Source organism: Plecotus auritus (genome assembly GCF_963455305.1).
Source record: "Plecotus auritus genome assembly, chromosome: 5".
In the NCBI taxonomy this organism is placed as follows: Eukaryota; Metazoa; Chordata; class Mammalia; order Chiroptera; family Vespertilionidae; genus Plecotus; species Plecotus auritus.
This window is the reverse complement of record NC_137776.1, coordinates 126,087,956-126,110,344: the sequence shown is the minus strand read 5'-3', so window position 1 is coordinate 126,110,344 and position 22,389 is coordinate 126,087,956. Positions and strand designations below refer to the sequence as shown.

The window sequence follows — 22,389 nt, the reverse complement described above, 5'->3', positions numbered from 1 at the left end:
GAGTTCTCTGTAAATGTTGGAGATTAAACCCTTATCGTTGATATCATTGGCAAATATGTTCTCCCATGCAGTGGGCTTTCTTGTTGTTTTATTGATGGTTTGCTTTGCTGTGCAAAAGCTTTTAATTTTGATGTAGTCCCATTTGTTTATTTTCTCGTTAGTTTCCATTGCCCTAGGGGCGGTATCAGTGAAGAAGTTCCTTCGGCATATGTCTGAGATTTTTCTGCCTGTGGATTCTTCTAGTATTTTTATGGTTTCCCGTCTTATGTTTAAGTCCTTTATCCATTTTGAGTTTATTTTTGTGTATGGTGAAAGTTGGTGACCTAGTTTCATTTTTTTTGCATGTATCTGTCCAATTTTCCCAACACCATTTGTTGAATAGACTGTCTTGACTCCATTGTATGTTCATGCCTCCTTTGTCAAATATTAATTGCGCATAGTGGTTTGGGTTGATTTCTGGGTTCTCTATTCTATTCCATTGATCTATATGTCTGTTCTTGTGCCAGTACCAGGCTGTTTTAAGAACCGTGGCTTTGTAATACAGCTTGAAATCTGGTATTGAGATCCCACCTACTTTGTTCTTCTTTCTCAGGATTGCTGCAGCTATTCGGGGTCTCTTTTTATTCCAGATGAATTTTTTGAAGGTTCGTTCTAGGTCTGCGAAATATGCCGTTGGTATTTTAATGGGAAGTGCATTGAATTTATAGATTGCTTTGGGTAGTATGGACATTTTGATGATGTTGATTCTACCAATCCATGAACATGGTATGTTCTTCCATCTGTTTATGTCTTCTTCTATCTCTTTTTTCAGTGTCTTGTAGTTTTCCACGTATAGGTCTTTTACCTCCTTAGTTAAGTTTATTCCTAAGTATCTTAATTTTTTTGGTGCGATGGAAAATGGGATTGCTTTTTTAGTCTCTCTTTCTGTACGTTCACTATTGGTGTATAGAAATGCCATAGATTTCTTGGCGTTAATTTTGTATCCTGCTACATTGCCGAATTATTTATTAAGTCTATTAGTTTTTTGATGGAATTTTTTGTTTTTTTTATGTACATTATCATGTCATCTGCAAATAAGGACAGTTTTACTTCTTCTTTTCCAATTTGGGTGCCTTTTATATCTTCTTCTTGTCTAATTGCAATGGCTAATACTTCCAGTACTATGTCGAACAGGAGTGGTGAGAGTGGGCATCCCTGTCTTGTTCCTGTACTCAGGGGGAATGGTTTTAGTTTTTGCCCATTGAGTATGATGTTAGCTGTGGGTTTATCATATATAGTTTTTATTATGTTGAGATATGATCCTTCTTTTCCCACCTTGTTGAGAGTTTTTATCAAGAAAGGGTGTTGGATTTTGTCAAATGCTTTTTCTGCATCTATTGATATGACTATGTGATTTTTATCTCTCAATTTGTTTATGTGATTTATCATGTTTATTGATTTGTGGATATTGTGCCATCCTTGCATTCCTGGGATAAATCCTGCTTGGTCATGGTGTATGATCTTTCTGATGTAGTGCTGGATCCATTTTGCTAGAATTTTGTTGAGGATTTTGGCATCTATGTTCATAAGGAATATTGGCCTATAATTCTCTTTCATTGTGTTGTCTTTATCTGATTTTGGTATTAGGGTGATGCTGGCTTCATAGAGTGAGCTTGGAAGTGTTCCTTCCTCTTGAATTTTTTGGAATAGTCTGAAGAGGATAGGTTTTAGTTCTTCCTTGAATGTTTGGTAAAATTCCCCTGTGAAGCCATCTGGCCCCGGGCTTTTGTTTGCTGGAAGCTTTTTGATGACTGCTTCAATTTCTTCCATAGTTATTGGCCTATTGAGATGTTTAGATTCTTCCTAATTGAGTTTTGGGAGGTTATATTTTTCTAGGAATATGTTCATTTCCTCCAGGTTGTCCAGTCTGTTGGAATAGAGTTGTTCATAGTATTTTTTAAGAGTCCTTTGTATTTTGGTGGGGTCTGTTGTTATTTCACCACTTTCATTTCTGATTTTGTTTATTTGGGTCCTCTCTCTTTGCTTCTTGGTGAGCCTGGCTAGAGGTTCATCAGTCTTGTTTATCCGTTCAAAGAACCAGTTCTTGGTTTTGTTGATCTTTTGTATTGTTTTTTTGCTCTCAATGTCATTTATCTCCACTCTGATCTTTATTATTTCCTTCCTTCTGCTTACACTGGGCTTTTCTTGTTGCTCTCTTTCTAACTCTTTGAGTTGTAGGATTAGGTAATTTATTACCATTGTTTTCTTGTTTTTTTGCAGTAGGCTTGTAGAGCTATGAATTTCCCTCTCAAGACTGCTTTCGCTGTGTCCCATAGATTTTGGATTGTTGTGTTTTCATTGTCATTTGTTGCTATGATGTTTTTTATTTCTTCCTTGATTGCTCTGGTAACCCGGTCATTGTTTAATAGCATTCTGCTTAATCTCCATGTGTTTGATTTTTTTGGATTGTTTTTATTGTAGTTGATTTCCAGTTTTATGCCACTGTGATCTGAGAAGATGCTTGATATGATTTCTATCTTCTTGAATTTGAAGAGACTTTGCCTATGTCCCAACATATGGTCTATCTTTGAAAATGATCCATGTGCACTTGAGAAGAATGTATATTCTGTGGCTTTGGGGTGAAATGTTCTGAAGATGTCAATTAATTCCATCTGGTCTAGTGAGTCATTTAGGATTGATGTTTCTTTCCTGATTTTTTGTTTAGAGGATTTGTCCAATGGTGGTAGTAGGGTATTAAAATCTCCTACTATGATTGTATTGCTGTCAATCTCTCCTTTGATATCCTCCAGGAGTTTTTTTTTTATGTATTTGGGTGCTCCTATATTGGGTGCGTATATGTTTACCAGAGTTATTTCTTCTTGTTGGATTGCTCCCTTTAGTATTATGAAGTGGCCTTCCTTATCTCTTTTTATGTCCTTCACTTTGAGATCTAATTTGTCAGATATAAGTATTGCTACCCCAGCTCTTTTTTCATTTCCATTCACCTGAAAAACCTTTTTCCATCCCTTCACCCTCAGTCTGTGTGTGTCTTTTTTTCTGAGGTGGGTTTCTTGTAGACAGCAGATATATGGGTCATGTTGTCTAATCCATTCTGTTACCCTATGTCTTTTGATTGGGGCATTTAATCGATTTACATTTAAAGTTATTTTTGATAGGTACTTACTTGTCGCCATTTTTATTCTTTACCCCTGTGTTCCTTCTTTGCTTCCTATTTATTTTTTTTTTATAGCAGACCTTTTAGCATTTCTTGCATCACTGGTTTGGTGGTAATAAATTCCCTTTGTCCTTTTTTGTCTGTGAAGCTCCTGATTTCACCTTCAATTTTGATTGCTAGCCTTGCTGGGTACTGTATTCTTGGATTCAGACCCTTCCTTTGCATGACTTTGTATATTTCATTCCATTCCCTTCTGGCCTGATGAGTTTCTGTTGAGAAATCAGTTGCTAGTCTGATGGGGGTTCCTTTGTAGGTAACTTTCTGTCTCTCTCTGGCCGCTTTTAAGATTCTTACTTTGTCATTGGTGTTTGCCAATCCTATCTAATAAAAGAGTAATATGCAAATTACCCATCACTCCGCTACACCCACCAGCCACGCCCACCAGCCACACCCACCAGCCAATCAGGAGCGAGTATGCAAATAATTCCAACCAAGATGGCTGCAGCCACAGAGAGAGCAGGAGGGAGGCTTGGGTTTCCCCGGGGATGGAGGAAGCCAAGCTTTCCACACACCCTGGCCTACCCAGGCCTCCACTTAAGGCTACAAAGTTTCAATTTTAGAAGATAAATAAATCCCAACAGAAATGGCTGCCACCACAGAGGGAGCAGAAGGCTTGTCTCCACTCCAGGCTACAAAGTTTTAATTGTAGAAGATAAATAAATCCCAGATACCAGAGCCTCCGCTTGTGTCGCCAGGGGGCGTGGCAGGCCTGCAAACCACCATAGGCCCCTCGTCCAGGCTGCCCCACACCCCAAGGGAACCCTCACCCTGATCCGGGACACCCTTCAGGGCAAACCAGCTGGCCCACACCCATGCACCAGGCCTCTATCCTATCTAATAAAAGAGTAATATGCAGATTGACCATCACTCCAGCACACAAGATGGCTGCCCCCATGTGGTCAAAGATCCTGCCCCCATGTGGACACAAGATGGCCACCTCAAGATGGCCAGCAGGGGAGGGGAGTTAGGAGGGACCACGCATGCAAGAGAGGGCAGTTGTGGGTGATCAGGCCAGTAGGGAAGGGCAGTTGGGGGGGACCAGGCCTGCAAGGGAGGGCAGTTGGGGCGACCAAACCTGCAGGGGAGGGCAGTTAGGGGTGACCAGGCTGGCAGAGGAGGGAAGTTGGGGGCAAACAGGCTGGCAGGGGAGCAGTTAGACATCAATCAGGCTGGCAGGGGAGTGGTTAGGGGGTGATCAGGCTGGCAGGCAGAAACAGTTAGGGGCAATCAGGCAGGCAGGCAGGCAGGTGAGCAGTTGGGAGCCAGCAGTCCTGGATTGTGAGAGGGATGTCTGCCCATTTAGGATTGGGTCTAAACGGGCAGTTGGACATCCCTCGAGAGGTCCCAGTTTGGAGAGGGTGCAGGCTGGGCTGAGGGACACCCCCCCCCCCGTGCACGAATTTCGTGCACCGGGCCTCTAGTTTAATTATAATGTGCCTTGGCGTCAGTCTTTTGGGGTTCATTTTGCTTGGGACTCTGTGAGCTTCTTGGATTTGTGTCGGTTTTTTCTTCCCTATATCAGACAAGTTTTCTGTCATTATTTCTTCAAACAAGTTTTCTATTCCTTGCTCCGTTTCCTCTCCTTCTGGAACCCCTATTATGCAGATGTTGTTTTGTTTCATGTTGTCCCAAAGTTCCCTTAGGCTCTCCTCCCGCTTTTTAATTTTTTTTTCTTGAAGCTGCTCTTCTTGGGTATTTTTTCCTACCTTGTCTTCTAGCTCACTGATGCGGTCCTCTGCTTCTTCTAGTCTACTCTTGATGCTTTCTATTGAGTTCTTTACAGCAGTGATGTCATTTTTCATTTCTTCTTGGTTCTTCTTCATTTCCTCTTGGTTCTTACTCATATTGTCAAATTTGTCTTCCATTCTTTTCAGCCACCTTATGACTATTTCTCTGAATTCTTTCTCTGGCAGGTTGCTTGCCTCCATTTCGTTTACTTCCTTTTCTGGTGATGCCTGCTTTTCTTTCATATGTGGGCTGTTTCTTTGTCTCTCCATGGTCTCTGCTTCTCTGGGTGTCTGGTTATGTAGTTCTCTCTCTCCTATGTTGATTTAAAGGCACAAAATACAACACAACCAAGTACCACACACAATGCACTGAACAGAAATGTATCACAATATTAATAACCCCAAATAAAGGTGACCACCAGAGAAAGGCAAATTAGGGGATAGGAGAGAACGAAGAGAGGAAAAAAATAAAAAAATAAAGGAGTGCCACAATGAAATTGGGAAAAGGAAAAAAATAGTAAGAGAAAAAAGACAAAGAATAAGAAGAAAAAGGGAACAAACTGTATGTATTGGGGGAAAACTCCAATAGAACAGCCAATAATCCCAGCAAATGCCAGCAACAAGTACCTTGAGATGAATACAAACTACAAACAACAATTAATATCAAGCAAGGCGAGGAAAAACAGATGCAAAAAAAGAAACAAAAACAAAGCAAACAAGAAAACAAAACAAAAAAGAATAAGCAAAAGAATCTCACAACAAGCATGAAAAAACGATACAATCAACATTCGAGCAAACAACAACAAAAGGACAGAGAGAAAAACAATTTTTGGATAGTGAAGACAGAGAAGAGAGAGGTGTGTATGAACTTGGAGCAGGGGTTTGGAAATTAGATGTATAAGTAGGGTGAAATTTTAACAGGGGGTAAAAAGAAAGAATAGGGAAAATCTAAGGCAGGAAAAGGGTAAGAGAAGCAGGACAACAAAAGGGCAAAAGTTAGGAAGAGAGTGATGGCATAAAGATAGAGTTGAGATAGAGTAGAATGATTCTAAAGGAAAGATGCAAATAGAATATAGAACACTAATCTCAAAGTCAAATAAGGAGAAAATCAAATGACACTTTTTTAAAAAAAGTAAAATAGTAGTAGTAATAATACTGTTTGAAAATAAAAATGTAATAATTAAAAAGGTAAAATCAAGTGAGGAAAAAAGAAAAAAATTAGTTTCTTAAGTAAAAGATGCAAAAGAAAAAAAAGAAAAATAAAATGTGCAGTAGTGAAGGTCATTCACTTCCTCTATTGTTCTATTTGGCACACCTGTTTCCCAGTCAGGACAGTATTGCAGTTCCCTGCGTTCCACTGCTCCTCAGTGTTATAAGCCAGTCCTGATTTTTAAGCAGGCGGTTTGTCTTGCTTTCCTGTATTCCTTAATTTGTGATTACACAGGAGTCAGTTTGTGATTCAGCCCCTGGGTGGCAGTGTTTCTGGGTTGACTTTGGGTCTATGGGTCCTTTCTTGCCTCTGCTTGAGATCCTGCTTTCCCTATGGCACTCAATACCGGTTTGTGGAAGTGGGCTGACCCAGAGCTGGTTCTCTGATGGTCACTGCCCTCTCTGATCCCCAGGTTCCAGAAACACAACTTTCCTCTGCAGTCTCCTAGGGTGTCCCCAACTGGGTGATCCTATGTATTGAGCTCAGTAATCAGAAACAAGGATTCAAAGAGGAGAAAGTGCGAGTGTGCGAACTCCGGGTTTGCTCCTAAGCCTGCGCAATCCCCTTTTCCCCCTTGTGTCCAAACAGCTGGCACACTCCCAGAGCTTTTAGGCTGTCCTTCTGCGTCAGATCAAAATGGGTTGCTTTTTAGAGATCCCCTCTGTTAGCAGCTCTGAGGACCCCCTTCCACATTCACGGATCACGCCAGCCCCAACAGCCACGGATTTTTCTAGGTGCAGACTTCCTCCAGTCCTCCAGCTCCTGCAGTACGCGCGTTTCTCTGTCCTGCTGGGACCAGAGAACTCACCTTATCCCAGGTGAAATCTGACCTTTCTGTGGTGGAGTGTAGAGCTTCTCTGAATCCGCGTGTTTGCGCCAATTGGGGAACGGTGTTCTGGGGTTCGCAGCTGTTCGGTGGGTGCCGCAGTTGTAGATTTTCAGGTTTCCAATAACATCCACTTTCCCCTTCAAGATGGCGTGGTCTCCGCGTCCGAGGTGGTGGCTCCGGGAGGGAACCCAGCAGCAGTGTGGGCTGTCTGGTCAGGGGAACCCCGTCCAGCAGTCCCCCACCTTCTCCTGGAGTATAGCTGTCCCTTAACTCTCCAACAGACATTCCTCGTGCGACCCTCAGCTGTTCTTTCTATCTGCTCCAGGACAAGGCTTGGGACACGTCTTTCTATTCTGCCGCCATTTTGGTTCTCCTGATTTTTTATATTGCCATTGCAATTGTTTTGAGGCTCCACAAAATGCACCCATGTAAGATGCTCGATTTATTTGATGAATGTTGAGAGTGTTCTGATGTTCCATTGAGCAGCCATTCCATCCCTCTCCTTCTCCACAAGCCTCCCTGTTCCTTGAGACACAATAATATTGAAATTCAGCTAGTTAACCCTACAGTGGCCTCTAAGTGTTCATGTGAAAGGAAGAGTCACACGTCTCTCACTTTAAATCAAAAGCTAGAAATGATTAAGCTAGTGAGGAAGGTATGTCAAAAGCTGAAATAGCCTGAAAGCTAGGCCTCTTGCGTCAAACAGCCAAGTTGTGAATGCAAAGGAAAAGTTCCTGAAGGAAATGAAAAGTGTTATGCCTGCTAACACAACATCCATTCTGCAGCCTCTGGTTCAAGTAGTAATTTCAACTTACAAATTGTATTCAAGAAATACATTTTGTAAGTTATAGATGCCATAGTTAGTGATTCTTCTGATGGATCTGGGTAGAGTCCATTGAAAACCTTCTGGAAAGCATTCACCCTTGTGGTTGCCATTAAGAACATTTATGATTCATGGGAAGAAGTCAGATATCAACATTGACAGGAGTTTGGAAGAAGTTGATTCCAGCTCTCATGGGTGACTTTGATGGTTTCAAGGCTTCAGTGGAGGAAGTAACTGAAGATGTGGTGGAAATAGCAAGAGAACTAGGATTGGAAGTGGAGCCTGAAGATGTGACTGAATTGTTGCAGTCTCAGGGTAAAACTTTCACAGATGAGAGTTATTTCTCATAGATGAGTAAAGAAGGTTGTTTTGGGAGGTGGAATCTAATCCTGATGCAGATGATGCAAAGATTAGATGAAATGACAACAAAGGACTTAAAATATTACATAAACTTAGTTGATAAAGCAAAAGCAGAGTTTGAGAGGATTGACTCCAATTTTGAAAGGTCCACAGTGGTTAGAATGCTATCAAACTTCATCCCATGCCACAGAGAAACTGTTCGTGAAAGGAAGAGTCAATCCATGCAGCACACGTCATTGCTGTCTTATTTTAAAAAATTGCAGCGGCTACTCTAACCCACCACCATCACCCTGATCAGTCAGCAGCTGGGAACCCTGAGGCAAGACCATCCACTAACAAAAAGATTATGACCCGCTGAAGGCTCAGAGGAAGATTAGCATTTTTAGCAATAAGGTATTTTAAAATTAAAGTGTATACATTGTTTTTCAGTACATAATTCTGTTGCACACTTAATAGACTACAATATAGTGTAAGCATGACTCTTATATGCACTAGAATACAAAAAAATTTGTGTGACTAGCTTTGTTGTGATTTTTGTTTTGTTGCGGTGGTCTGTAACCTAATCCACAATATCTCCAATGTATACCTGTATTTGAAATGTTCAGATTAGGCAAATCTAGAGACAGAGAGAGTTGATTAATGGTTGCCTGAGGCCAGGTAGGTTGTTGGGGGTTATGGGAAATGACTGCTAATAGGTACGGCGTTTCTTTTTGGGATGACTAAGTTATAAAATTACTTGTGATGATGATTGCATGGTTCTGTGAATATATAAAAAACCATTGATATGTACATTTTAAATGGGTGAATTGTATTTTGTGTGAATTATATCTCAAGAAAGCTGTTAAAATGTGAAATCATGGCTGCTAAATAAGCAAAAGCTTTCCCAAAAGCCCTCCTCCAACTCCCAGCAGGTTTCTGCTGTTGTTTCATTGGCCTGACTGATCACATGGTTATCCCTAGCTGGTTAGATGGAAGCTGGGAAAAAACAAGGGAGAGTTTATGGATGGGATGGATCAGCTAATCCACAAGGTCTGCAATAGAGAGGATTCAGATTCAAACAATAATTTACCTCCACATCTACTGCCTCCGTTGTAAAAGGAATGTGGTCAGTTCAGAAAACTGGAAAAAATAATCAGAGAATGACAATAACAAAAACAGTTACCCATCATACAGGAATAGTTACTGTTAACAGTTGTGTATGTTCTTCCAATCTATTTTATTCCACAGCCCACTCTGCCTCCCTCCCTCCCTCCCAACAGATTAGTGAATGTTACAAATGATATCATAGACTATATACTGTTTTATATTTTCGTTTAAAAATTATTTTGATATAATAAATTTACAGAAAAGTTGCAAGTACACTACAGAGAACTCTTTTTTCTCCCCCTGGATGATCTGAGAGCAAGTTGCTGACATGATGCCCCATAACTTTCTCATATTTTGCTGTGCATTTCAAAGACAGACTTGTACATAACAAGAGTGCAATCATAAACATCAGAAAACTACCATTGATACATTACTACTATTCACACCCCATTCGTTTTCTCAAGTGTGTCTTTCATAGCAAAAGCATCTGGTTTAGCATTGTGTTGCATTTAGTCATCTTTCTTTAGTCTTCCTCTGCATGGAAGAGTTCCTTGACCATCATGACCTTGAAGATTATAGGCCAGTTATTTGTAAACTTTCTCTCAATTTTGACTTGTTGTTTCCTCATGTGATGAGATTCAGCTTCTGCATTTTTTTTGGCATGAATCTCACAGGAGTGATGCTGTGCTTTGCTTATGATAAATATTATTGCTTTAGTTTTTAAAAAGTCATAGTTTTTGAGGATTTTTCTTCATTTAATATTTTTCTAGAGAATGATTTTTAATGTCTGGGCAATATTTATTAGTTGCTCATTCCATCACTTATTGACCAATTCATAATAGGTTATTTTCATCATACCACAGGTATCAGGAATATAAATTAGTTCAGCTTTGATTTGTAATCTATTCATATCTCTTGAATCATCTAATGTGAGCAGTACCTTAATTCTTTCAATGAATTGGGAAACAGAAGTGTCAAAATCTTGGGAAAGTATAGGAAATAATCTGAAAATTCTGAAGTGAAAGAAGATACTTCTTAGAACTGTTTTTTCTTTTTCTTTTTTGAAGAACTTGCTGAAAATTTAAACAGTTTTACATGTCAGAACTACAAATTGATGGCATCATTGACACTTTAGCCCCAGGAAAACTGGTACATGGGTGCCAAAACCAGGTAGTTGTATTATTTCTGTTCTAAGGTGAAAAAAATCAGTAAATTATTCTTTTAAAAAAGTAGGTGCTTTTATTTTTTAGAGTTCTAAATTAATACACATACTATTAAGTATCTAGGAGGGGGGAAATTTAAACATGTACTAAGAGAGAAAATTATACATGTTCGATATGTACTAGAGTATGAATTAATAATTTTGACTCTAGATTTGAATCTGGGTTACATTGCGTACTATGTGTGTGACATTAGGAAAATTACTTAATCCCTTTTCAGCTTCAGTGTCTTGATATGTAAAATGTGGGTAAGAAAAGTTCCCACCTCATAGGGTTATTTGGAGTAAATGTAACCTGCCTAGCCAAGTCCATTGTATATGTAATCACAAAAAAAGTTTGTTGTTTTATCTCTTTGTGTGTGTGTGTACTGATGTCTCACACTTTAGAGTAATACTGGCATATTACTTTAAATCTTTTCATGAAACTAGAAGTTCAATATGGCAGCTGAGTCACTGCTTAGAAAGTGCTAACTGTGGTTGCCTCTACTACCTTCTTAAACTTTAACGATGTACTTATAGACAGTGGGCAGAGACCCCAGTATCCATGTTGCCTCTGCAAATACTGGACAGGTGGCAACCTTCTTTGCTTTCATTAAAGTGCTTGCCCACTTGAGATAAATTACCTTTTCCAGGTATCCAAATGGTGTGCCTGCAAGAGATCATTTACCTCAAACAGGGGAGAATGTTACTTCCACCGAAGGGCTGGAATATCAATCATCATGGGACTGGACTAAAGAACCCTTCAGATAACTGAATGTTTTCAAATGAGTGGTCCAGGCTGAATTTCTCAAGATAGAAACAAATGTGCTGATTTGCTTTGAAATATCTCTGTCCACATACAGAAGCATATGGATATGAGTAGAATGTTAATATATTTTGTTACACATTTTAACTTATAATTGGAATATTAATTATATAGAAGATAGATGACTCAAATATACATACCCCTGCTATTAGTACTCAGAACTTTGTATACTTTGAGCTAACTTTCTAGAGGTCATGGCAACAATTTTAGGCAAAACTCAGAAATCTAGGTTGTATTTAGCATAACATTGAGGTTTCACGCTTAGGAAGTTCAAAGCAGTAAGTAAAGATATTTGTAGTAATAAGTAGTTATTGGTATATATTTATAAGTTTTAAGGCTTTATTGAATCCTAACAAATAACAGAAAGAATTTTGCTACTTCAAGTGTGGTCGCTGGGTCAGCAGCATCAGCATTAACTGGGGATGTGTCAGAAATGCATAATATCAGACTCCACTCCAGAGCTAATTAATCAGAATCATCATTGAACAAGCCCCTCAGATGATTTATATGCACAGTAAAGTTTGTTATTTGCACAGAGGATTTTGTTATTTATATAACTTCACTCGTAACTTAAACTGAAACACTACAAGGAGACCATGTATCATTACTGGGATTTAAGGTACTAGTGTCTATTTTGGGGAGCCACATTAATGTATTAAATTTTCTTTTGTGATTTTCTTTTTATTATTACTTTTGCCTTTTTTTATACTTTTTACATATTTTATTTTGAGAATTTTCAAGCATATAGAAAAGCTGAAAAGAGTTTACAGTGAATAATATTTTGGTTTTTAAATTAAAATGGACTTGCCTATTATAATTTTTAAGAATGATTTTTGAATAAAGAATTTATCCTTGGGAGTATTCATGATTATGTAAAATTCCAGGGTCATAGCATAGCATCAAATTTGAACCATGGATTCACAATCCTTTTTCTTACAATTTATATCAATTGTATTGCATATATTGACCTAAGCCAAAGATGACCTGACTGACTTAGGACAAAAAACAGCACAATAGGTTTTGAATTTAAAAGCCTTGGGGAATTCTGGTATTTTAGAGAAGTCTAACTCTGCCTTATAAAGTGAACATAGAAACTTTAATTACATTTGCAGCAGCATATATTTGTGACTCAGGATTTTCATCTCTTTTAAATATAACAAAATAAAAAAATTTGATGTCCAACATGACATATACAATGCTTTTTTGAAGATCACCTTATGGTTCAATGTTCTTAGTTTGGCTAAGCAACAACTTTCACTGTGCTTTGTCTTGTTAAAAGTTAATTTTAATTAGTCTAGGTTGTAAATGTATTGTCTTACATTCACTACATTAATAAACTAAAAATGTTCGGTAACTGTATTTCAATAAAATTTGTTTCCTTTGTAACCCTACATATTTTGATTTATTCATTTTAAAGTATTATTCTGAGAAGTGAATACATAAGATTTACCAGACTACCAAAGGAATTATAGCACAAAAATGACCAAGAACCCATGCTTTAGATAATTATTCCCCCAGATATCATTTGTCTGAGTCAATTTATGTTTTGGATAAGTTCTGTTAGGCATTTGTATCTATAGTGTTATTTATAAACTAGAGGCCCGGTGCACGAAATTCGTACACAGGGTAGGGGGTGTTCCTCAGCCCAGCCTGCACCCTATACTGGTAGTCGGACATCCCTCTCACAATCCGGGACTGCTGGCCCCTAACCACTGGCCTGCCTGCCTGCCTGCCTGATTGCCCCTAACCACTCTGCCTGCCAGCCTGATAGCCCCCTAACTGCTCTCCTGCCGGCCTGATCGTCCCCAACTGACCTCCCCTGCTGGCCCGATTGCCCCCAACTGCCTTCCCCTGCGGGCCTGAGGGGACTGGGGGACTGAGGCTGGATGAGGCTGGATGCTGCAGGGACTGGGGGACTGAGGCTGGGTGAGGCGGGGCTGAGGGGACTGGGGGACTCCGGCTGGATGAGGCGGGGCTGAGGGGACTGGGCGCCGCCATCTTGTGAGGGAGTGATGGTCAATTAGCATATTCCCTCTTTATTAGATAGGATAATTCAGATGGAAACTAGAGCTATTAATTCTTAATCAGTGTTTTAGGTCCCCTAACCCCATTGCCTAACACAATGCCTGTATACCTATGAGCTACTCCATAGCTAGCTGTTAAATGAATGAATGAGGAAGGCAGTGCACAGTGCTTCATAAAATAATTAAATAGAAATCACCCTGAGGGATATGCCTAATCATTGCTAACATTTTGATGATGTGTACAAATCCCCCATACATGTGTATGAACACGTATAGACACAAACACAGGTTTACAGGAGGGAATCATTATAATTTTTTTCTACTCAATGGAAAATAAATGTATTTTTCATCTCAGTAAATACTGTAGTAACTATGCTGTAATCAACATGTTTGTGCATAAAATCATTTTACACTTACATTTGCATATTTTACAGTTGGAAAGTATTGCCAGTCTGCTTTTTATAAAAGTTGCTTTACATTACACTCTCATGAACACTATTGAGGATTCTGGTTTCTCCATCATGGCCTTGGTCTACAAAGTTTTGACAGTCTTTTTCATCTTTATCAGTTTGAAAGGCAAAATAAACTGTATTATTATATTTTTGACTCTGAGGTTGCATATCTTCATTTGTTCTATACCTATTTATAGTCTTTTATACATTATCTCACTATGTTTATATATGAAGATATGTGTTTGTTTCTTATGGAATGATAAGAACTCCTTGTATATCACTCATATTAACTCTTTGATCTTTATAATGTCAGAGTTGTATTTTAATTTTTATATGGATAAAAATTGCTAATCATTTCCTTTATGGCTTTCCTTTTGGTGATTTACTTACTAGCCTTAGCTCAAGGTTGTATTGCTCATATTTTAGTCCAGTATTTTCAGAGAGAGAGAGAGAGAGAGAGAGAGAGAGAGAGAGAGAGAGAGAGAGAGAGAGATTGCTGAGGCTATTCAAGGTGTTTTGTTTTTTTGCCCCATATAAATTTTTGGAATTCATTCTAGGTCTGTAAAATATACATTGTTTTTTTATTTTTATTTTTCCTTTCTTTATTGATTAAGGTATTACTTATGTGTCCTTATTCCCCCATTCTCTCCCATGACCCCCTCCTGTTCATGCCCTCACCCTTCTGGTGTCTGTGTCCATTGGTTATGCTTATATGCACGCATACAAGTCCTTTGGGAGATCTCTCCCCCTTACCTCCACCATCCCCTACCTTCCCTCTGATGTTTGAGCATCTGATCGATGCTTCTCTGTCTCTGGATCTGTTTTTGTTCATCAGTTTATATTGTTCATTATAATTCACAAATGCATGAGATCATATGATATTTATCTTTCTCTGACTGACTTATTTCGCTTAGCATAATGCTCTCCAGCTCCATCCATGCTGTTGCAAATGGTAGGAGATCCTTCCTTTTTACAGCAGCGTAGAATTCCATTGTATAGATGTACCACAGTTTTCTAATTCACTCATCTGCTGATGGGCACTTTCGCTGTTTCCACATCTTAGCTATTGTAAATTGTGCTGTTATGAACATAGGGGTGCATATATCCTTTCTGATGGGTGTTTCTAGTTTACTGGGATATATTCCTTGAAATGGGATCACTGGGTCAAATAGGAGTTACATTTTTAGTTTTGTGAGGAAAGTCCATACTGTTCCCCATAGTGGCTGCACCAGTCTGCATTCCCACCAGCAGTGCAAGAGGGTTCCTTTTTCTCCGCATCCTCGCCAGCACTTGTTGTTTGTTGATTTGTTTATGATAGCCATTCTGACAGGTGTGAGATGGTACCTCTACATTGGTATTTTAATAGTAATTGTGTTTAATCTATAGATTGCTTTGGGTAATAATGGACATTTTAATGATGTTAAATCTTCCAATCCATGAGCATGGTATATGCTTTTTCTTATTTGTATCTTCCTCGATTTCTTTCTTTAGTGTCCTATAGTTTTCTGAGTACAGGTCTTTTACCTCCTTGGTTAAAGACTTCTATAATGTTTTAATGGAATTTTAATTTTATTGCTTACACTATGATGAGCATATATTATTCATGCTATGTATATTTTTTTAGGGATAAATAAAGATCAAAAGGCAATAGTTACTGCAGTTAAAAGTGGTGAAAATAACTTTTTTTCCCTCCCTCTCCCTTACCCTGAGATCTGTAGCCCACAGGTTTAGATCTACTGGTTGAAACAATTCTTTATGAATGAGTTCTGAAGTTTTAAGCTTAGATGTACAATATTGCCCCTTGTATTGGAAAAAGTAATGGCAGAACATAGGTTCTCTTTCTTGAAAGACACTTGCTATTTATTAAATAGGGGAAAGTGATTAACAAATATATTTAACATAAACAAGACTGTTAAAAGTAACAAGTCCATTGTTTAGTCTAGATAAATTTAGACATGACAAACTTAAGAGACCTCAATTTTTCTCTTATTTCTGTATCATTATACAAATATTTCTATGACTGTGTAGCTAAAAGATTCTTATTTATTTCATATTAGTGGCCCAGTGCATGAATTCGTGCACATTGAAAGGAAAGTAATTAGAAGAAATATTTTAATATTGCTATTTGCCCTTTCTCTATAATATAAGTGTCAACCAAATTCACGACCGACAATGACAGATTGAAACACATGCGTGTGATTGGCGCCATTGAGAGCTTTATATATATAGATAAACTTGCATAATTAGCACAGCTTTCTGATTTAGCTAAACTTTTTCCAGCCCAGTAAAGCACCCCAACTTCTCTTTCAGGTAATTGTCAGCAATACAGCAGTAAATATCAACATGAAACAGGTTATTATTATAAATCATGCAGGGAGAACAAAGGGTAAAATATTTAACTGCAGCAGTGTTTGACTATATTCTGTGCAGTGAGAAAACCTGAAGTCATTTTCAAGGTCCACCATTTCTTCTTTTCTGTTGGGTCAAGTTTCTAAGCTTTCTAAATCTCTGTTTTCTGGCTAATGAAAAGAAAATAGGATTCCACCGAGTCTCCTGTCTACCTCCTCCAGTACTTCTGTGAGGATCAAATGAGATGAGGCAGGGGAAAATGCTTCACAGACATTTGGTTAAAGTGTAAAATGTTTCCACCTGGCTATAAAGCAAATCGTGTTCCTGGGCTGAAGAAACTCTAAGGAGGCTAGTCACTAAGGAGAGGAAGCCGGCCGTTGCTACGTGACATCATTACCCAGCACCCACAGCGACCACTTCTGGGCTGGGCTGGGCTGTGGGCTGCATTTTGCGCCATGGGGTCTTGGCAGCGTAGGCTGCGATTTGGTGGGCTGTTGCTCTGGGGTGGTGGCAGGGCCTGTGTCCCACTTGGGGGAAGCCGAGTGTTGCTTTGTGGGCACCAGGTCCGCGGTGCTGTTTCTCTATAAATGGCCAGTGCGTGTCACGGCAGCTCCTGTGTTGAGCGTCTGCCCCCTGGTGGTCAGTATGCATCATAGTGACCGGTCAGATGGTTGGACACTTAGCATACTAGCTTTATATATATACTAGAGGCCTTTATATATATAATAGAGGCCTGGTGCACGAAACTCGTGCACAAGTGCGGTCCCTAGGCCTGGCCAGCGATTGAAGCATGAGTGTCTGGCGTGGAAGGGCAGGTCTCAGCTGACCTCTGGGCCCTGGGCAGCATCTGGACTCCTGGGCCCCTGCATGCCCCCCTCTTCCTGAGTCATGGCACCTGAGTCCCCACACAGAGATGTGATGAGCGTGGCCTGACGCTGTAGGCCGGGGCACAGTGTGGGCCTCTGGGCCACCCAACGGCACCACTCGGAAGCCAGGCGGGCAGCACACTCTCTCCCAGCCAGCCTCGCAGACGGGCTCCTGCGCGAACCCACGGGGAGCCCCGACCAGCTCCTGCAGTCCCAGCGGCTGCAGCCCGGCTCACCCGGAAAAGGCCATGCAGGTGCAGGGTAGGGTCCTTGTGGGCGCCTGGCACCTGAGCATGGGGGCTTCCCCAGCACGCTAGCCCTGACATCCTGGGGGAGGGTAGCAGGGAGAGTAAGAGCAAGCTCGGCAGTCACGCCGCATTCTCACCGCATCTCTGTCCCCGTCAACCCTGCCCCCAGGTAGCTGGCAAGAGGTTGCAGTTCCCCACCCAGGCACCACGGGAGGTTGGTCGCTACCATCCACCCCCAGTTCCCTGTCCCAACCCGGGGCCCAGCCCTAATCGGGCGATGAGTGCCTGCTGGCCACTGGTCACCATCTGCGGGGCGATCGGTAGGGGCTGGGCCCCCTGCCTTACTCCCTCAGCGCTTGGGAGCTGGGCAGCAGCCACGCCCCTTGCCATCGCTGCTGGCCCATCGGCAGGGCCATCGGTGGGGTGATGGGACCCCTGCTTGCACCCACCTTGGCCTGGCGCTGCCTGCTCACCTGCTCCACCATCCCACCATGGTCCTGCTCTCCTCGGGGCCCATCAGGGCCGGCAGCGCCTCCACTGCCACCTGCTGCCTGTGCCGTGTCGCCAATGCCCACCATGTTCCACGCTTCCCCCTGGTGGTCAGCTCACGTCATAGCAAGTGGTTGAACTCCTGGTTGAACTCCCAGTCAAGGGGACAATTTTCATATTAGGCTTTTATTATACAGGATAGATTAAACTAATTGCTCCTAGCTGGTTTGGCTTAGTGGAAGAGCATTGGACTGTGGACTGAATGGTCCCGGATTTGATTTCGGTCAAGGGCACGTACCTCAGTTGCAAGCTCGATCCCTGGCCCTGGTTTGGGTGTGTGCAGGGGGTTACTAATCGATCTGTCTCTCCACATCAATGTTTCTCTCTGTCTCTCCCCTACCTTTCTACTCTCTAAAAATCAAGGGGACAATATCTCAGGTGAGGATTAATAACAAAAAAAATTAAACTAATTGTACTTTATACTGTATAATGTATATTGTGAAAATACTTGTTACTCAGCAAAGCATAAATTATTTAGTGCTCTTTCTGTAATTCATGAAGAGTCAGTAGTCTGGAACTTGGAGTGCATGCCTCTTTCCCACTTCTTCAAAATTCAGAGCAATACCTTATAGAATTATATTGTCACTTAATTTCACCTTTCATAGTGGTTGGTGTCTACACAAACACATTTCTGTGATATTGTAAAAAAACATACACCCATATTATTCATTAAAATGTAATTGTTGTTAAAATTTGCTTTTAGGGCTCTTTGTGAAATTTAATTACTTTTATATTCCTGAAAATTTCCTAAAACTATACTTTTATCTTGTTTATTTAGCAAGAATAACTTTTGACATACCATAAAATGTTAATATTAATTTCTCTTGGTATTATTGAATGCATTCTGTATTCAGCATTATTGTAGCTGCTATAGAAGTAAAAAAGAAATACAATTAATCCAGCAAACATATAAAAACATATGCTAGGCTGGCACAGTAAAGATAAAATGAGTTTCCTCAGTTGAAAAAAAGACTTAAGGAGTCTTTTTAAAGAATTACAAGCCAGTTAGAGAAACAAGAAATACATTGGACTGATGTATCATGTTGAATATTATAGATAAAATAAAATTCACTGTTGTTCATTTATTCAACAGTGACCTATTAAATGTGTGCTATAGTTTAGTATTATTAAACTTATTACCCCATATTCTTAGAAGTCATTGCATCAGTAACTGATAGAAATAAATTCTACATGGAAGATATACTTTTATCCAATTAATAATGTATATTTTATGAACAACTTCTAAGCAATGTAGTTTTCAAATTCTGACTGTGCATAAGTTAAAAAACTTTTCTTTTATATACTGAGGAATAAAATAAATAAAACAAGACTCAGAATTTTGAACCCAGGGCTTCAGTGAAATGGTTGCTTATGACAGAAGATATTGACTGATCACCTTCTCAATGTTGCATTTTAGTGTTGAATCATACGCATTCTTAGAATTATAAAACATTTTTGTTGGATAAATATACTTCTTTTTGTGTGCTTTTGATGTCAACACAAGATTTAAATTAACTCCAAAATCAGAGCCACTTGAAATATAGAACAGTATATTGCTGAATTTAAATAATCTCTCTATGCTTGTCATTTTACACAGATAGTATCATAAGACAAGTAATGACAGATTAAGACCTGCCTAGCAGAGGGAAAACTAAATCACACGACTTTTATTAAGGCATAAATAAACATATTAAGCATTATCTGGAATACTAATTAGTAGAAAAAGCACTGACAATTTTATTTATCAACATTAAACACAATTATGAATTACAGGCCTGATGAATCTAGCAGTCAACAGACCATGTTGGAGATGCAGGGACCTTAAGCCCATTATGTGAGAGGGATGATTACCAAAATCCTGTGGGGAAATAAGTAATTGTAGTTGTAACATTTTAATTGCCTTTGAATAAGGCAAATTATATTTTCTTGTCTGAGAGTATAAATAGTATGACATTAAGGTAACAAGCTTCAGTAGCTGGAAATAGAAAATGGATTTATATTATGTTTTAAAACAAAGAAAAAAAAAGAGTGATACATTTTTAGTATCATAATGATCAGTGTGAATGACTGTAAATACATGCAGAATTTTTTAGATATATTGTTTCGTAGGCAAGCTATTTTCTGCATTCCCTTTTCATAGTGGAAATTAATGTGGGAGGAGATTTTCTGAATAAATCTTTACAGGTGAATGGAAATTATGTAATTGAGAAAATTGTATTGTGTTAAGATTAGAAGTATTATAAAATGAACAAGAGACAATTGACATCTTTCTGTCTTTTACCCCCCTTTTTCTTTGAAGATCCAAATTCTAGAATTTGTGGACATTTACTTATAGGTGCAGCCAAGAATTCTTTTGCAAAACTCATGGATAAAATTAGTTTGGCAATGGAGAGTTTACCTTCGCACAGTAGCAGCAGGAGTATTACACATGTAGAAAAGGATTCCCTGGTTCAGAGGTTGGCCCGTGGACTTCATAAAGTGAACACGCTGGCCCTGAAATACGGACTGCAGGTCCATGTGCCCATTTTGGTATGTATGAAATTTTATTAAGTAGGGACTTTAAGGACTTGTGAATGTAATTCTGAATCAGACTTATTGAAGTTTAAATTAGTTGTACACAAATGTATCTAGATTTCCTTTAGATTTCTTGTGATCTTTTAATTCAGTAAGGAAAACCACCTCCAAATAAGTATCCAAATATACAAATACAAATGTTCTGGCATGAATTCTGAATTGAGTGCTCTCTCTAAGTGACCTGCAACGGAACTGTATGAAACATTAATGACTGAAAATTCTATTTTCTAGCCACCTAGATTATTTCTTCAATTGTTCATTTCATATAAGCCAAAGTATTGTTCTGTGTTTAACCTGAGTTACATTTAATTTGGTAAATGCCATTGCTATTGATTTATTAGTAAATCTGTGGTTACTTCTTGTAAAATTGCTCTTGTTTAACAACAGAAAAACACAGCTTCGTTACAGAAGCAAATCTTTGGATTTACACAAAGGCTGCACGCAGCGGAAGTGGAGCGCCGCTCACTGCGCTTAGAGGTCACAGAATTCAAACGAAATGTGAATGAGATGAAAAAGGAGCTTGACAAAGCCCAGGGTCTCCAAATGCAATTAAATGAATTTAAGCACTCTGTAAGTATACATGTTTTAAGGAACTATGGCTTTGATGAACTCTCCTCTGATTTTGTGTGTGTGTGTGTTTTCTTTAACTTATGTTTTTTCAGATAATTTGAAGTGCCATTAAGATTTCTTTTTCTTCAGAATACTTCCCTTCTGAAATACCCCAACATGTAGTTCATACTTCAAAGTTGGTAGGAGACTACATCTTAAACATTCTCACCATAAGAAAAGCAATGATAATTATGTGACATGATAGAGGTGTTACCTAATGCTACAGTGGTAACCATATTGCAACATACAAATTTATCAAATTAACACATTGTACACCTTAAACTACACAATGTTATATGTCAGTTATATCCTAATTTAAACAAAGAGTTATACCAGATGCTTAAAGGAATACTGATTCTGTGTCAGCAGAACTCATAATCCTGTTAAAATTATGCTCTGAAAGTATAGAAAGAGATTCAATGAGGATAGCTTAACTGCTATAGCAAATAAGCCCCCAAATGTATAATAAACAAAATAAAATGCCCCAATGGAGGAACCTGATGTTTGCAGTGGGGGCTGTTTTTTTTTCTCTTTTTGTTTTATATTGAATATTTTGAGTAAATTAGTTTACTTAGTATGAAATCAAGTTGATTTTCTAAAGAAATGTTCATTTTATTTAACTTCTATTAAAGATTTATATGCATTATTTAAGAAAGCAGAAGATAGCTGAGAAAAGAAAGGCTTATGCCAAATAACATTAGCTCAAGATTGAAATGTATAAATACATGAAGCATAACAAAATGCAGATATCTAATATTCTATTTGCAGTTGGGTTACTTATAACATTGATGTTCCTAATATAGATATAGGAATATCGAGTTAAAATATGACTCTGAAACTTCAAAACTGTATATAATTGATGCTAGGTAATATAAATATGAATACAAAATTGGTTTCTTAAACCTACCATCAAGGTACTTTGTGTACCTCCTTCTTTGGGAAACCTAAATTTTGCAAGTTTAACTTCAGTTTAAATGTATCTTTTGGTTAATTTGTAATTTGCAGTTTTCACATTTGTTGTAACAGAGACAGCAGCAGATAGTAGCTCAGTTATTAATCCTCTGATAATGTAAATTGCTAATGTTAAATATTATTTCAAATAGCTATACCTTCAAAGGGCGAAGAGTTCTTATAAATTCAACATGTCAGGTAATCATGAATCGCCCTTCTGATTTATTTTTCTTTTTGATGAATGTCTAAACTTGCAGGGGTCCTCAAACTTTTTAAACAGGGGGCCAGTTCACTGTCCCTCAGACAGTTGGAGGGCCGGACTATAGTTTTTAAAAAAAAAAAACTATGAACAAATTCCTATGCACACTGCGGGCCCGGGATGAGTTGGCTGCTAAGCAGGACAGGCAGCGGCACCCGGCGGGCCGGATAAATGTCCTCGGCGGGCCGCATGTGGCCCGCGGGCCATAGTTTGAGGACCCCTGGAAGATAGTACA

At 39.1% G+C, this 22,389-nt stretch overlaps 1 protein-coding gene across 1 annotated transcript in view; it reads left to right on the top strand.

Moving 5' to 3' along the window:
* Window positions 1-22,389, top strand: part of CCDC171 (coiled-coil domain containing 171) — a 300,242-nt gene that overhangs the window by 121,717 nt on the left and 156,136 nt on the right. The window contains exons 19-20 of the mRNA XM_080668398.1: window positions 20,061-20,290; window positions 20,723-20,905. Coding sequence (XP_080524524.1) covers window positions 20,061-20,290; window positions 20,723-20,905 — 413 coding nt within the window. The remainder of the gene's footprint in view (window positions 1-20,060; window positions 20,291-20,722; window positions 20,906-22,389) is intronic.